General features: G+C 47.4%; 1 protein-coding gene across 2 annotated transcripts in view; it reads left to right on the top strand.

Moving 5' to 3' along the window:
• Window positions 1–16,935, top strand: part of SYT17 (synaptotagmin 17) — a 114,090-nt gene that overhangs the window by 68,664 nt on the left and 28,491 nt on the right. For both annotated transcript variants that reach the window (XM_060122916.1, XM_060122915.1), the window contains 2 exons: window positions 6,001–6,121; window positions 8,048–8,203. In XM_060122916.1, coding sequence (XP_059978899.1) covers window positions 6,001–6,121; window positions 8,048–8,203 — 277 coding nt within the window. The remainder of the gene's footprint in view (window positions 1–6,000; window positions 6,122–8,047; window positions 8,204–16,935) is intronic.

The following is a 16,935-nucleotide window of genomic DNA, read 5'->3' as shown; positions in this document are numbered from 1 at the left end:
TGTCTAGAGACTTTATTTGTAAGGAGAATCCTCACTAATTTATTTTAGAAATCCAAATTATTCACCCTCTTTGGCTACTTTATTATTAGTAGCAAGTTACGCGGGACTTCATGTTTTGAAATCAAGAACCTTCAGGATCAGAGCGGCAAACGGTGCCAGGGCTGCAGTGAAGGGTTCCCTCATTCTGTTCCATCTGTGTGGAGTGTGCCTCCCTGCAATAGTTGCTGGACAAAATCCTACTTATCTTTCTTTTTTCTAGCTTTATTGAGATCTAATTGATACAGAACATTATGTAAGTTTAAGGGGTACAATGTGATGACGTATATAGATGTGTACATTTTGAAGTGACTACCATGATCAGCTTAGTTAACACATCCTGTCTACCTGTTAGGGATTAACTCAAATGCATCCTGAGCGAAGCCGTCCCTAGTCATGCCCCTCCCAGGAGTGGGTTGTGCTTCCGTCTTGCACTAGGTCTGGTTCATATGGCTCATTAACAGTTAGGACCTATAACATTTTTTTAATTGAAGTGAAATTCACATAACATCAATTTAACCATTTGAAAGTGTACAATTCAGTGGCATTTACTACATTCTCAACGTTGTGTGACCATCACCTCTCTCTACTTCCAGGACATTTCTGTCACTCCAAAGGAGACTCTGTACCCACTAAGCAGTCACGCCCCATTTCCCCCTCCTCCCAGATCCTGGCAACCACTAATCTGCTTTTTGTCTCTGTGGATTTACCGATTCTGCCTATCTCATGAATGGAATTACACAAGATGTGGTTTTGTGTCTGGCTTTCACCTAGCATCATGTTTTTAAGGTTCATCTACACAACACTGTAGCATGTATCAGTACTTCATTCCTTTTTATGACTGAATAATATTCCATTGTGTGGATAGACCACATTTTGTTCACCCATTCATCCACTGATGGACATTTGGGCTGTTTCCACCTTTTGGCTACTGTGAGTAGTGCAGCTGTGAAATTCATGTGCACATATTTCTGTTCTCTTGAGTATATACCTAGGAGTGAAATTGCTGGATCATATGGTATCTGTATGTTTAGCCTTTCATGGAATGGCCAAACCGTTTAGAGTTTACAGCAGAGCAGCTGTACCATTTTACATGCCCACCAGCAATGTACAGGATTCCAATTTCTCCACATCTGTGCCGACACTTGTTATTTTCTGTTTGTTTTTTTAATAACCATCCTAGTGAGCATGAGGCCCCTGGAATTTTTATTTTTTATACCTTCCTTAGTCTTCCCCAACAGACTGACGTGTTGATGGCTGGGATTATGCTTTAATTGGCAGCAACGTGGTGTGAGAGTTAATGCAGGGGCCGAGCTCGCATCCTGTCCTACTTTATGATTTCTTGAGTCACTTGCCTTCTCTGAGCTGGAATCCCTTCGTCTGTAAAATGGAAATTTCTAGGGCTATTGAGGGGAAGAAATGAGATTGAGCCTTAACTTGCCGGGGTCAGTGCCTGGCCTAAGGTGATTTCTCCATAAAGGTTTGCTGTAATTAACCATGTTCATAACTTTCCAGCCCCAGGCCCCAGTAACTTGAATAAATGTTTGTTAAATGAATGAGCCCTTCGATATTGCTCAATTAGCCGCCTTTTCTATTTCTACCAACTGTTCCCCAAATTCCAGACAGCTGTCTTGCAAACTGATCACTCCCAAGACAGAGAGAAAGAGTGGCTTGATCAATGGAATGGCTTCCCTGGAAAAATAGAACATGAAAACCTTGATATGCTTGTGTTGGGGGCGGAGCACCGGGAGGGCACAGGGAGCTTGTGTCCTGCTAAGGGAAGGAAGACTAAAAGAAGCTCTTAGATGACAAACAGCCTTCTTAGAAAGGTGATGACACCAGGAAGCTGCCTCGTTGAGGGTTCAGTCGATGGCCTCGGGGGCGGGAAAGAGCAGCTCTCTAGCTCTCTCCACTCCAGAAAGCACTCTCCACTTAGAGAGGGCTTGAGGGCCTCTTAGGCGCTGAGGGCTCAGGAGCTGGCCTCAGGCCCCCTCTCTCCATCCATCTCTTGAGCTGGCAGCCGGGGGTGAGCAGGCTCCCACCCGGTCAGCCGCCGGGCAGCTTTCTCTGGCTCCGGGGACGCTTCCAGAATCCACCTCTTCTCACCCTCCAGCCACACTGGCCTTCCCTCTGTTCTTGAACGCACCGGCTTGGTTCCTCCCTCTTTTCACTTGCTGTTCTCTCTGCCTGGCGTGTCCCCCGCCTCCAAGCTCACCTCACAGAGAGGCCTTGCCCTCCGACCACCGTGGCTCACATAGGGGTCCCCACGTGTGCCCGATCGGTCACCACTCTCTTGCCTGAGTTTTCTTGCTTTCTTTTTTAATATTTATTTTCTGTTTTTATTTTTTTATTTTTATTTCTTTATTTGTGGTACGCGGGCCTCTCACTGTTGTGGCCTCTCCCTTTGCGGAGCACAGGCTCTGGACGCGCAGGCTCAGTGGCCATGGCTCACGGGCCCAGCAGCTCCGCGGCATGTGGGAACTTCCCAGACCGGGGCGCGAACCCGTGTCCCCTGCATCGGCAGGCGGACTCTCAACCACTGCGCCACGAGGGAAGCCCTATTTTGTGTTTTTAAATGAAATATTTCTAACGTAAAACAATAAAACAAACACCCATGTACCCATCTCCCAGACTTGACAAGGGCTAATGTTCTGCGCTACTTGCTTACTTTAGATCTTTCCTTTTAATCAACTTTATCGAAGTATAATTTACATACAATAAATACATACATTTTAAATATATAGTTTATTGATTTGGGGGCAAATGCACCTGTGTAACCACTACCACAATCAAGATACAGAATATCTCCATATCCCCAGAAAGGCCCCTCACCTCCCGTAGCCTGCAGGAGTTTTCTTCCTGGTACTCAACATTATCTGAAATCACCTCATTCATGACTTTTTTAGTCTGTTTCCTGTCTGTCTTCACCGCCAGAGTGTATGTGCTACAAAGGCAGGGACCGTATCCCATTCCCAGTCCAGGCACATGGTAGGCCCACAAGCAGTCTATGGAAGCCGTGATATTGTCTTCATTATCCTTGTGTGTACACATCCCGACACACATGTCTGAGGATATCTGTGGGGCAGGTTGCTGGGAATGGAACTATTGGGTTAAAGAATATTTACTCTTTTCTTGTTATCACAAAAGAGACATCTACCCCCCTTTCTCTTGTCTATCCAGGGTTTCTCAACCTCAGCACTGTTGCCATTTGGGGCTGGATCATTCTTTGGGGTCCAGGACTTACACTAGATTTGGGTATCTACAAAGGGAAGGGTTCCAGGAGCATCCCTGACCCCAGTTGTGACAACCCAGAATGTCTCCAGACATTGGCAGATGTCCCCAGTTGAGAACCACTGGTCTGTGTACGTGGGCTAATTTCTTGCCATCCTAAATTGTTCCTCAGTTGAGCCCATCCCTAACCAAACTACCCTCAATGACTGGATTGGTTGAATCCATTTTTTGCCCTGTTTATGCAGCTCAGCTGACTGAATTACAAGTCCTGATCGCTGTCTTTACAGCTACATCATCAAAGGAGATGCTGGTTTGTTTTAGAAGCAGGGAAGGCATCACTCTGACTTATAAACCTGGGAGGAACAAAAAGTCCACCGGACATGAATGGCTTCTCCATGGCCTGGGCACCAGCATAGTTCACAGCATTCTTTGCCTGAGGACAAATATGTCTTCAGGGTCATGCTCTGAAGATGCGGCATCTTCCAGGCCTTCAAGAACAAGAATGAAACCCCTAGCAAATGCGTAAAGGGCTCTGAACTTCTTTGATTACTCAGGACACTGAGTTGGCCGTTTCTTTCTTGAAAAATCTGCAAGCTTATGTGCCCAGGGCTGGACAGCAGGAACCTAAAGGGTAAAGGAGGACAGGTGGGGACCCCGTGACGTGAAGAGGCAGGTCCCATCTAGAGGGCACTGCATTGTGGCCAGATGTTGCCAGGTGGGAACGTGGGCCCAGCCTTGCCAGACCTTCCTGTTTTTCAAGAAAGACAAGAAATCCAGACTTTTTTTAGTGTGAAAAATCTTGATTCTTAAATTTTATAATTATTAGCGAGGAATTATCTGTTTAAACATGATGTGAACCAAACAAAACGCATCTACAGGCTGCCAGTCTGCAACCTCTGAGTTAATTTACAAGGTTGTTTCTTGTTTGGGGACTAAGTCGCTCGGTTCAGAAATCTTTTCGTTTGACTCTTCATCTAGTCAACAAATCTTTATTGAGTATCTACGGAGCATTGTTCTAGAGCTGCCGCTTGGCATTAATTTGCTCAAATGACTGACACCAAAAGGGATAGAGATTATGGGTGTGTGAGTGGGTTGGTGGATGAAGAACGGATGGATAGATGGATAGGCAGATAGATCAATCTGATCTTTTAGAGATACATGCTAAAATATTGCAGATGAAATAATGTGATGTTTGGGAATTACTTCAGAATAATACAGGGAGTTGAACGAGGGGATAGGTGAATCAGGATTGGCCATGTGATGATAATTGTTGAAGCTGAGTGATGGTGGCTATGAGGAGGTTCCTTATACTCTTCTGCCTTCTTTTGAATATGATTGGAAATTTCCTATACTAAAAATATTTGGTTTAATGTCCTTATCAGTTAGAAATGCACTCTGAAAGAGATATAGGTAAAATGACGTCATGTCTGGGACTTGGTTTAAAATATTCAGCTAAAAATTTTCACAAGTCAGGGTATAGATGTGCTATGATCTGAATGTTTGTGTTCCCCTCCCCACCACCTACAAATGTGCATGTTGGAATCCTGACACCCAGTATGATGGTGGTAGAAGGTGGAGCCTTCGGGAGGGTGATTAGGTCATGAAGGTGGAGCCCCCCTTGAATGGGATTAGTGCCCTTACTAAAACTCCAGAGAGCTTCCCAGCCCTCTGCTGAGGATACAGTGAGAAGTCCGCAACCCTGAAGAGGGCCCTCACCGGACCATGTAGGCACCCTGATGTCCCAGCCTCCAGAGCTGTGAAAAATAAATTTCTGTTGTTTATAAGCTACCCTGTCTGTGGTATTTTGTTATTGTAGCAGCCTGTATGGACTAAGACAAGATGAAACGTCCTTCAGCAAAATGTTGATAATTGGTACAACTGGGTGATGGGTATGTGGAGATTCATGGAACTGGCGTGTTTAATTTGTATACGGTTGAAATTTTCTACAGTTAAAAAAATGTTTAAAGGGATAGAGAGGTGGGGGCCTCTTGTTTCCAGGTACTTTTGGAAGTATGGAGTCATACACTGGGTGCGTATGTGAATTTCCCAGGAGTGTGGTAGTGTTGACAGCAGAGGAATGGGTACTCTTTAACAAGGGATGTCACAGTCTGAGCTTGCCTTGGTGAGGCAAGAAGCATGGGCTCTGTTGTGGACTCAGCCTGCAGCTTGAGAACAGATTTCTCACCTGGATGGTTTTCCTGCAGGGTGGTCTTCCTCCCTGTTACCCTGCAGGGAGGCAGAATAGCACAATGGTCAGAGAATCTGGAATCAGCCTCCCCGGCTCCAGGCGCCAGCACTACCACTTTCTAGCTGTGTGTAGCCTTGGACATGTTTCTGAGCCTCAGTTTCCTCTGAGCCTCAGTTTCCTCTCTCATTAAATGTAACACTCATATCTCACAGACTCGTTATGAAGATTGAACTAATAATTACATGTTAAGTACTTAGCACAGAGCTCGACATGTAGCATTTATTTATTCTCATTATTGATGCTTTTGTTCTTACTATATTGTGGCTGCTCTGAAACATTCTAAGAGCAGAACAAACTTTCTGAAATAGATGGATGAAAATACGTGGGGACAGAGGCTAAAAGAAGTCAAAGAAAGAGGCACTTACTGTTAGCTGATCCACCCACAGAAGTCCACTTGTGAGCTGCTAGAATCAGTTTCCTGCATGATAGGTACAAAAAGAATACAAAAAAAAATGCACCTTCCTGACCATATCCTTCCTCCGCAGAATGAGGTAGAACTGGGGGAGCTGCTTCTGTCACTGAATTATCTCCCGAGTGCTGGGAGACTGAACGTTGATGTCATTCGAGCCAAGCAACTTCTTCAGACAGATGTGAGCCAAGGTTCAGGTACTGTGTGGCCTCTCCTTCCCCCATTTCTTTAGCAAGCCATCTATGTTTGTTTGACACAAGGGACCTGATTTTCTTTTTCTGCCTCCTGGATACTATTAATTAACGCGACCCTTTGAGGGTGAGATAGCATCCGTATCCAGGATGTTAGTTCAAGAGGAAGAATAACGATCGGTTGCTTCTTAGGATGAGGCAGGTAAGTGATACCATTCCAGTTACTCCATTTGAAGCAGGGGTTTGACCGAGACCAGGTGTGATGACTACTGAAATCTAGATCCTCTGTATACACATGCAGCCCCGAAGAAGTTAACTTGCCTTTCCAGATGCTATGCATGTAATGGAGACACCATGCTCCAGGGGGCGGTAGCGTGCACTGACCATGCATTCTAATCTGTGAGAGCAGTGGACACACCCTGAGGTTCTTTTCCCAGCCCTTTTCAAGAGTAGCGTAAGTCTTTATAAATCCCAGCTCTGAAAAGGCTGTTGTATTTAAAGTGCCTATAACACACCAATTCAAACGTGACTTTTAATGAAATAGAACAGATTCCATTCCATTTGTATGTAGCTTTCCCATGACAGCAAAGGATATTATCATGAAAGCAGCCACGGTTGCTCAGAAGGGGAAGTACCGTCTTCTCTAAGTGCCGTAGCTAAAATAAATTACTTTTGCTATAAAGTGACAGCTGAATGTAGAAGACAACTTGTATTCTCAAAAACCACATTATAGGGCTTCCCTGGTGGCGCAGTGGTTGAGAGTCCGCCTGCCGATGCAGGAGACACGGGTTCGTGCCCCGGTCCGGGAGGATCCCACGTGCCGCGGAGCGGCTGGGCCCGTGAGCCATGGCCGCTGAGCCTGCGCGTCCGGAGCCTGTGCTCCGCAACGGGAGAGGCCACAACAGTGAGAGGCCCGCGTACCGCAAAAAAAAAAAAAAAAAAAAAAACACATTATGAAAACAGGTTTTGAAGGGACCAGTAGAGGGAATGGTATTAAGGCTGGAGAGTTTCAGAATCACCACAGTGGGAGAGTCAGTGTGATAAAATGATTAAAGGCTCCGGAGTCAAACTGCCTGGAACCAAAGCCTAGTTCTACTGCTTATAAATAATGTGGGTTTGGGGAAGTTATATATACTTCCCCATATATAAGTATATATACTTATAACCTCTATAAGCCTCAATTTCTTCATCTGAAAAATTGAGATAATAACAGTAGTCATCTCACTGGGTTGTTTAAACAAATACAAAATTAGATAATGTACATGAATCTCTTTGTAAACCATAAAGTGATCTGAGAATGACAGTTATAATTCTGTTTTTCCCTGTACGGGCTATGGGCTCACTGACATGTTAATGGGTCTCTAAGGGCAGAAAACTAGGACAGGCTCTGGGTCTAGCTCTTCTTCCACTAGCCTGATCTTAAGCAAATCATTTCCTGTCTTGAGTCCTGAGTTTCTTCATCTGTAAAATGAACACAATGCCTGACACACGGGAGGAGCTCAATAAATTTTGGATGGCTAGAGTAAGAGAGAAAGGGGTGAGCAGGAAAGCAGCTGGATGGGAAAAAGGAAGAATATGTAATAGATGGATAGATGGGAAAATGGATGAATGAAAGGAGGAGTGTAAACCTGGAATGGATGGACTGATGAGAAACGAAAGGATGGGCCAGTGGTTGGGCTGTCAAATGGATGGGAAGTTGGATGGATAGGTGGATGGGTGGATGGATGGATAGGTGGATGGGTGGATGGATGGATAGGTGGATGGATGGATGGATGGATAGGTGGATGGGTGGATGGATGGATAGGTGGATGGGTGGATGGATGGATGGATAGATGGATGGATGGATGGATGGATAGATGGATAGATGGATGGATGGATGGATGGATTGGGTTTCCTGATCTCCAATGCTATGATTCTGCATCCAATTCTCAGATCCCTTTGTGAAAATCCAGCTGGTACATGGACTCAAGCTTGTGAAAACAAAGAAGACATCCTTCTTAAGAGGCACAATTGATCCTTTCTACAATGAATCCTTCAGCTTCAAAGTTCCCCAAGAAGAACTGGAAAATGCTAGCCTAGTGTTTACAGGTAGGTAGTGTTCCAGACATTGATGAACTGCAGGTGAGGCATATTCGGTGTATTGTCCTAGGGATAGAAGGTGATCTAGAGAGGGTGATGTTTAAGAACTTCGCATCTGGTATTCAGCTACCTGGGTTTGAGCTCACCATTTGTGGACTTGGAAAAGATTCATAGAACCACAAAGTATAATTGTTACAAATGTAAATTTTGGAGCCAGGTTTCCTGGCCCTTCCACATAATTACTAAAGTCTTGGGCAAGTTACTTAGCCCAGGGGCTTCCAACCCCCAGTTTGCGGACTGGTACTGGTCTGCGGCCTGTTAGGAACCAGGCTGCACAGCTAGAGGTGAGCGGCGGGGGAGCAAGCGAAGCGTCATCTGCTGCACCCCGTTACTCACATTACTGCCTGAACCATCGCCCCCATCGCTCGTATTATCACCTGAACAACCGTTCCACCCCCAACCTCCGTCTGTGGAAAAATTGTCTTCCACGAAACCGGTCCCTGGTGCCAAAAAAGTTGGGGACCGCTGACTTAGCCTCTCTGAGCCTCAGTTTCTTCCATCTATAAAACGTGAGCAATAATAGTACTTGCTTCATAGGTTTGTCGTGAAGATTAAGTAAATTGTGTCTTTGAGATAATAGTAAGTGCTGCATTAGCTTTGACAGTATGATGATTCAAGTGGCTTATGGTCTAATAGGGAAACATGAGAAAATAGGATCACCTAACTCCGAGAGGAGGATTTGGAAAGGCTTCCCAGAGGACATGGTATTTAGGTAGAGGCTTCAGGTGCCACACTCTGGCTGAATCTGTTGTTTCCAGCGTGTAATTTAATCTACTGTTTCCAGAGTGTATTAGTTATCACCCCAAACTTTAGTGGCTTAAAATAATCGACACTTATTATCTCATAGTTCCTGTAGGTCAAGAATCCAGTCATAGATTTGCTGGGTGCTTCTGGCTGAGGTCCTCTGGCAAGGCTGCAATTAAGGTATTGGCGAGGGCTGCAGTCTCATCTGAAGTCTCAACTGGAGGTAGGGTGGGGATCTGTTTTCAAGATCTCTCACATAGTTGTTGGCAGGAATCGTTCCTTGCAAAATGTTGGCTTGAGACCTCAGTTCCTTCCTGGGTGTTATCCAGTGACCTTGCCCACATGGGCTGCTTCATAGGGCCGTGCACAACACGGCAGATGGCTTCCATTAGAGTGGGCAAGTGAGGGAGTAAGAGAGGGTAAGCAAGACGGAAGCTCGAGTCTTTATGTAACCCAGTCTTGGAAGTGACGTCCTATCACTTTTGCCATATTCCACTCATTAGAAGCAACTCGCTAGGTCCAGCTCACATTCAAGGGGAGGGGAGGATACAAGGGTGTGAGCAACTCGCTAGGTCCAGCTCACATGCAAGGGGAGGGGAGGATACAAGGGTGTGAGCAACTCGCTAGGTCCAGCTCACATTCAAGGGGAGGGGAGGATACAAGGGTGTGAGCAACTCGCTAGGTCCAGCTCACATGCAAGGGGAGGGGAGGATACAAGGGTGTGAACAATTCGCTAGGTCCAGCTCACATTCAAGGGGAGGGGAGGATACAAGGGTGTGGATACTGGAAGGCAGGGATCATTGGAGCCATTTTAGAAGCTGCCCCCCCCACCCAGCACAGGGTAGTTAGTAGAGGTAATGGTTATTATTTCCCGTGTCCTTTTCATAGACGTCACCTGTGTGATGGCTAATATTCATCATAGTGCACCCTGTCAAGTCAACATCATCCTCGTCCATTTACAGGGCAGGGGCCTGAGGCCTAAGACATAACAATCCACCCAGGGTCTCAAGCTGGTAAGAGTCAGGCTTCAAGCTCTGGTCTTGCTAGCTCCTAAAATCGAGGGATCTGCATTTCCTCAAACACCCAAGTAGTGCTGGCATTAGGGATCTGACATCATACTTTGAGGAGTCCTGCTCCAGAGTAATTGGGAACCTTCATCTGTTTAGATCCAGTCTAGAATCCTTGGCGCAGGTGTCCCAAGAAAGCAGGCCATGGCTGAAAAATCCTTGCATGCAATCCTTCCGCTGCACAAGCTCATCGCTTCTCATCCCCAAAGTTGCTAATGTTCCATGCTCCAAGACCCCTCCGAGGCAGGCTGGTTCTGGGCTTTCTCAAGACCTGTCACCCAGAGAGTCTGCATCTAATCAGGGCCACCTGCCCCAGCAGATGTAATGATTTCTGATAGAGCCTGTGATGGCTTCTGTCCAGATTGAGTTACCAACAGACAAGGACCCCACTCCCTGGAAGGTTTCAGGTCAAGACAAGACAGTGATTCCACTGACTCCTTAAAAGTAGCCAGCAGGCAGTGGGAACCATATTGAACCAAGACCGGATCCAAGTATGGAATATCGATTCCTACATCCCTCCTGAGAATAAAGGACTTAACGTTGCACCTTTAGATCAGGAAGGGGTTTGGGCAGGGGGCGGGTTGCATTAGAGAGCCTGCGTGGAAAGTCCTGACACTTTTGTATCTTACTTAAAATTTTATGACAGAAGTAGCACATGCTTGTGAGTGATACAACCGAAGGATGTGTATGGACGGAGAATCAGAAGAACAGAGGGGTTCATTGCATAGCCTGGGTGCTGACTTTGTGGCCTTGGGCAAGATCTGCGTGCTTTGGTTTTCTCATCTGTAAAACAGGGATAACCATACAAGGAGACCTCAAAGGACTGTTATGTAGATTAAATGAGATCCATTCATAATCAATGCTGAGCACTGTGCCAGGCACAAAGCAAGCCCTCAGCTAACTGTTAACTATTATTAAAAGGAAATTTTACTCTCTTCTTCACCCTCCTTCCAGGCCCTTCTCCCTGAAGTCGCCACCTTTAACGTCCTGGTGTGTCTCATTCCACACTTTTCCCCTTGTTCACACAAACGTCATCCACATATGGAAGAGTCAGTTCTTTTAAAAAGTTATTCATTAATTCCAGAACTGTGTATTAAGCAGTCCCTGCTCTTGTGGAGGTTTCTGGACCATTCTGTGAACGTCACTCTGAAACTTGCTTCTGTTTCATTAACAATGAACGTGTTCAGTCCCTCCAGGTCAATGCAAATGTGAATGGATCTAACTCTTTGTCTTTAATAACTGCATTGTATACCATCACATGGTATACTGTGATAAAACGCCAAGGTTCCTCATTCTGGGGGCGGGGGTAGGAGTGTATGACGGAGCTTCAGAGCATGTGATAGGAACTCTGGAGTACCCTCCCCAGAAAAATACACAATAGGACAGAAAATTTTGCACACAGTTCAGAGGTGTTTTGAACCCCCTGAATCCCATATGTGAGGCCAATATGGCAGAAGCCTCAAACCGGAGTGGCGCTCCCAGCCCCACCTCCCCAACGTACATCTCTCATTTGACATCCCCCCTCCCCCAACTTTAGGGGGCAGTTGTCAGCTGCGGCCATCAGCAAGGCCTGTGCTCTCCATTTGTGGAAGACCTGCTTCTCTCCTTTAAAGGTTGGTGTTTCAGGCCCCTAGCTCGGGTTTCTCTCCTCAGGTTAAAAGCCCATTGAAAATATTCTTTGTAGAGCAGGAAGGATTGCAGGCCTCTGTGCCCCCTTAAGCAAGGAATTCTCAAGCCTGGCTGTACTTTAGAATCAGCTGGGAGCTTTAAACTGCTACCAGTGGCCAGATGCCACCTCAGAGACTCTGATTCAGCTGGGCTAAGCTGGGGTCCTGGGCTCTCTATAAATATCTATATTTTTAAAGCCCCCCAGATATTTCTAATGCTCAGTCAGCCTTCCGAGCCACAGCTTTGAGTGGAAATCCCAGCTGGGGTAGCATTTTACATAAAGGCCACTGGCTGGAATAATAAAGAAATGTGGATTAAGCTGGTATCTATCTAGGCAAAGCTGTGATTCTCCTGAATTCAAATGCATAAGGTTCTAACTTGCTTTATTTATCCACTGGGGGAAAGAGCTGTCACCTCTAGGCTAAGCATCTGAAAGCCAGTCCATTAGCATGTTTCCAAACACCTAACAAAAGGAAGGTTGATCTGCAATTGAAGCATTTGTGGAGAATCCTGGTAAAAGCCTGTAATTAGCTGGTGGGCTGGGCTTTCTGAACAGTTCCTTTCCTGTGTGGGATGAGGGTTCTTCTGCAGTTTGCAATCAGGTGATTTCTGCAGCTTACGTTTAAAATAAAAGAGGGGAAAAATGGCTTTTTGACTCCTGAGACAGCAGCCTGAGGTCCAGAGGCCTTCCAGGTAGTCAAGTGGAGTAGGTCACTGGGCTTATTGGGCTGTTATTGGAAGTAGGAGGAAAAAAGAAAAGAAAGAAAAAAGGAAACGTAGCTTGATCACAGCTCTTCGAAAAATTAAAAATAGAATTGCCATATGATCCAGCAGTTCTACTTCTGGGCATGTGCCCAGAAGAATTGAAAGCAGAACTCAGACATATTTGTACACTCGTGTTCAAAGCAGCCTTACTCACAACAGCTAAAAAGAGTGGGGATGGGAGCAGGCAACCCAAGTGTGCACTGATGGATGCATACATGGGTAAACAATGTGGTGTGTCTATACAGTGGCATGTTATTCAGCCTTAAAAGGAAGGAAACTGACGCATGCTCCTACGTGGATGAACCTAGAGGACCTTATGCTAAGTAATAAGCCTGATATAAAAGGACAAATAATGTGTCATTCCCTTTATATGACGTACTTAGAGTAATCAAATTGATAGGGACAGAAAGTAGAATAGAGTTACCAGGGGCAGAGGGGAGGGGAGAATGGGGAGTTAGTATTTAATGGGTACAGAGTTTTAGTCTGAGAGGATGAAAAGATTCTGGAGATGGATGGTGGTGATGGGTGGCTGCACAATGTGAACTGTCTTAACGCCAGCGTATACCTTAAAATGGTTAAAATGGTAAATTTTATGTTACATGTATTTTACCACCATTTTAAAAAAGGAGAGAGACAAGAAATGTAGCTTGAGCTCCGCAGAACCCCAGTGGTTCAGCGTAGTTCCTGGATGCTGAGGCCAGACCCTTGCAGACTGTCCTCCCTGAGGGGGTAAATGCAGTGGTTAGGGGCCAGACCCTTGAGCCAGATGCCCAGGGTTCACTCTGTGATCTTGGCACTTTCCTTGGCCTCTCTTTGCCTCAGCTTCCTCATCTGTAAAATGGGGACAGTGGCCCTTACTTCAGTAGATGTTGTCAAGCCCGAAATGAGTTAATATATGTGAAGGCTTAGAATGGTGCTTGGCTCAGAGAAAGTGCTCCTTCAGTATTAGCTACTATTATTGCTACTTGATAGACACCAGATTTATGCAGCCAGATGCCATCTTAAAGCTTCTGAAAGAAGACAGGTAATTATACATAAATAAATAATATGTTCTACCCACTTTGTCAATTTAGAGTCTGAGATTCTGTGGAAAGTCCAAAAAGGAAAGGACTTATTTTACAGACTTACCTGGGTGGGGTATTGTCTCATCTTCCTGTCCCTCTCCTTCTGAGTGTCAGAGGAAGACCCTCTGTCTGCTTGGAGGTGAAGTTTGGGGGAGATCGCTAGGTTAGAAGGAACGAAAGTTTATGTCATGCTCCTCTGGCCCTATGCCTCTGTCTGTTTCCCCTAAGTACCCTGGGCTTCCTGGCCTTCTGAAAAGCATTCAAAGCTCTTACTCATCTGGTGACCTTAGTCAGGAGGCACTTAGCTTAGAAAAGATTCCCAATGCCTGGGGGCAGCAGGAGTGGGGACCCGCTGCCTACAGGCGGCCTCTGACGGCAGAGCTGGGGGCGGGCAGGGTCCAGCTGCCCAAGACAGGAGCTAACCAGGCATCCGTCCCCACCAAATGAATTTTTTTTGAGCACCTACTATGTGCCTGGCACTGTGCTAGATGCTCCTTATTCAGTAGGACAACCAGACGTTCCTGACACGTGTTCTCATGGAGCTTCCCTCTGGAGGGAGACGTCAATCCAATGCCACAGCAAAGCGATGTAATTGTGAGTTGGCCTAAGAGTTATGAAGCAGAGAAGCAGGGCCTATTGTAGAAGTGCCCGAGCCAGTCTGGGGAGTGAGAGGAGGTGACATGTGAGCTGGGAGCTGAGGGTGTAGGGAGGGAGAGGAGATCAGGCAGGGCTGGAGGAGACATTTCAGCCTGGTGCTAACGGGCGCTAACCCATGCCCTGCTGCCCTCCCGTCCTGTTAGAATTTCTCAAGGCAGCTGCTGTAGGAATTGGCCTGGGCATAGGCTTCGAAGGGGGCCTGTCAGTGATAACCAGTGCCGGGCGGCTGCAGAACACTGGGGAAGGGAAGCCAGGCAATGAATGACACCCCTAGCTTTTTGCCAACGCTTAGTGTCTCTAGCCAGGACTAGAGAACTTGGCACCTCAGACTTTCACATGCAACGGCGTTCCCCAGGGAATTGTTAAAATGCAGATTCTGACTCCGTCTGGGGCGGGGCCTGGGATTCTGCATTTCTAACAGCAGCCGGGTGTGCCGATGCCGCAGGTCTACAGACCATGCTTTGGGGAGCAGATATGGAGAGACCCAGAAGGTGCTTCAGGGTGAGTGACAGTCTTTCTGCCTGTGTTAGAAAGAATCAGACTCTCCAGCTGTGATCCTCACCTCTGCACATCATTAGATTTCTTAACCCCATCTGTACATTCGTTATTACGTGGGGACTTAAAAAGATCCTGATGCCCAGGCCCTGGCCCCGAGCAGCCGAATCGGCCAGGGCATTTGTACCTGGGGTGTCTGTGGATGTGTGTGTGTGTATTTATCAAAGCTTCCCAGGTGGATCTCTTGCACAGCCTGGGTTGGCAAGCGTTTGCCCATCCTGTTCTTCCTCCCTCCCGACCCCACTGTCTGCTTGGAGGCTTCCCAGGGCCCCCTGTGAGAGCGAGTTCCAAGGCACCTGGTCTGTTTTCCATAATTGCTTGGCTTTCTGCAGCTGTAGCATCAAATTGGTTAATTGTATCTGCTGGTGAGATGAGACGGGTGGGAGGCGTGGAGGAGAATGAGAGGGGAGGTCTGGAGCACAGTGTGCCGCCCTCTTACCTGGAAAGACCTCAGGGTTGAATGGGCAACAGAGGACATGCTGGAAAAGTGTCGGGGTTTGAGAAGTGGAGCAGTGGGTTTCTAGCCGAAGAGAGAAGGGCAAGCCAGTCTGAGAGGGGCATAGCCATTCTGTGAGAGCCAGAAACGCCGTTGAGATCAAGATGCTGTGGGTTTGTTCTGGGACACAGATGTTCCCCAGCATCTGGCCTCGGCCCACCTATGCCCTGCCCCCTTTCTGCAGCCTCCGCAGGCTCTGACTTCTCCCAGCCCTGCTCACTCGGTACCAGGCCTAGCTCTGCCTCCTGGAGAGATGGTCGCATGGCCACTCAGAGTATGGATGGAAGTGAGATGCAATTTGGTTCAGATGTCACCTTTACCACTCAGCAAGTGCCTGTGACCTTGGGTAATTGATATCCCTCTTCTGAGCCTCAGTTTCCTCCCCTGTTATAACATTCCAGTCTCAACAATTCATATAAAGAGCTTTAGGGGCTTCCCTGGTGGCGCAGTGGTTGAGAGTCCACCTGCCGATGCAGGGGACACGGGTTCGTGCCCCGGTCCGGGAAGATCCCACAGGCTGTGGAGCGGCTGGGCCCGTGAGCCATGGCCGCTGAGCCTGGGCGTCTGGAGCCTGTGCTCCGCAGCGGGAGAGGCCACAGCAGTGAGAGGCCCGCGTACCGCAAAAAAAAAAAAAAAAAAAAAAGAGCTTTAGGCAGTGCCTTGTACATAGTTAGTGCTCAAGAAATACCAGATTGGGTTTCCCTGGTGGCGCAGTGGTTAAGAATCCGCCTGCCCATGCAGGGGACACAGGTTCGAGCCCTGGTCCGGGAAGATCCCACATTGCTGTGGAGCAGCTAGGCCCGTGCACCACAACTACTGAGCCTGCGCTCTAGAGTCTTCGAGCCACAGCTACTGAAGCCCTTGCGCCTAGAGCCCGTGCTCCGCAGCAAGAGAAGCCAGCGCAATGGGAGGCCCTCGCGCCGCAGCGAAGAGTGACCCCGCTCGCAGCAGCTAGAGAAAACCCGTGCGCAGCAACAGAACTAATGCAGCCAATCAATAAATCTATAAAAAAAAAAGAGAGAGATACCAGATTGATGATGATGGTGAGATTAATGGACGCTGCCATAGAGGAGTGGACCCTGGAATTACCCAGACTTGGGTTTGCATCTTGGCCTCACTGTTAACCAGCTGTGTGACTTCAAGCAAATGACTCCACCTCTCTGAGTCCCAACTTTCTCTTGTGTAGAATCTAGCAAATCATTCCTATTATGGGAATTAAAGGCAGATCGTCATGTGGACCTGTCCATCCCAGAAGGGACCACTTAGAAATCCATACCTGCTGTTTTGATAATCGCAGTGTGTGTGAGTTGAAACACTGGCACTTTTGAGGTTACCGGCTCAGCCCAGCTGCCTGTGGTTGTCTCCCTCACCTAATCACCGTCACCCCAGAGCTGCCAGCTGGTACAGCGTCCAGGAGCCAGGGATGGACACTGAAGCTGTGTGGACTCAGCCACGGGAGCAGGCCGGCTTGTGCTGCCTTTAGTGCCCTGGGTTTGGCAGTGTGTGCGGGGCTGGCAGTAGGCACTTGGCTCCAGACCCAGTCACGGGCAGTGAGCGGCAGAGTGGGAAGACTAAAGCCTCCACTTTCTAGCCGGAGGGCCTTGAAAGTGGGCCCCTGGAAGCCAGAATGAGAAAGATTGCAGAGAGGAGGCGCTCCAGGAGGGA

This window comes from Lagenorhynchus albirostris, chromosome 15 (assembly GCF_949774975.1).
Source record: "Lagenorhynchus albirostris chromosome 15, mLagAlb1.1, whole genome shotgun sequence".
Classification (NCBI taxonomy): Eukaryota; Metazoa; Chordata; class Mammalia; order Artiodactyla; family Delphinidae; genus Lagenorhynchus; species Lagenorhynchus albirostris.
This window is presented reverse-complemented; position numbering and strand designations above follow the sequence as displayed.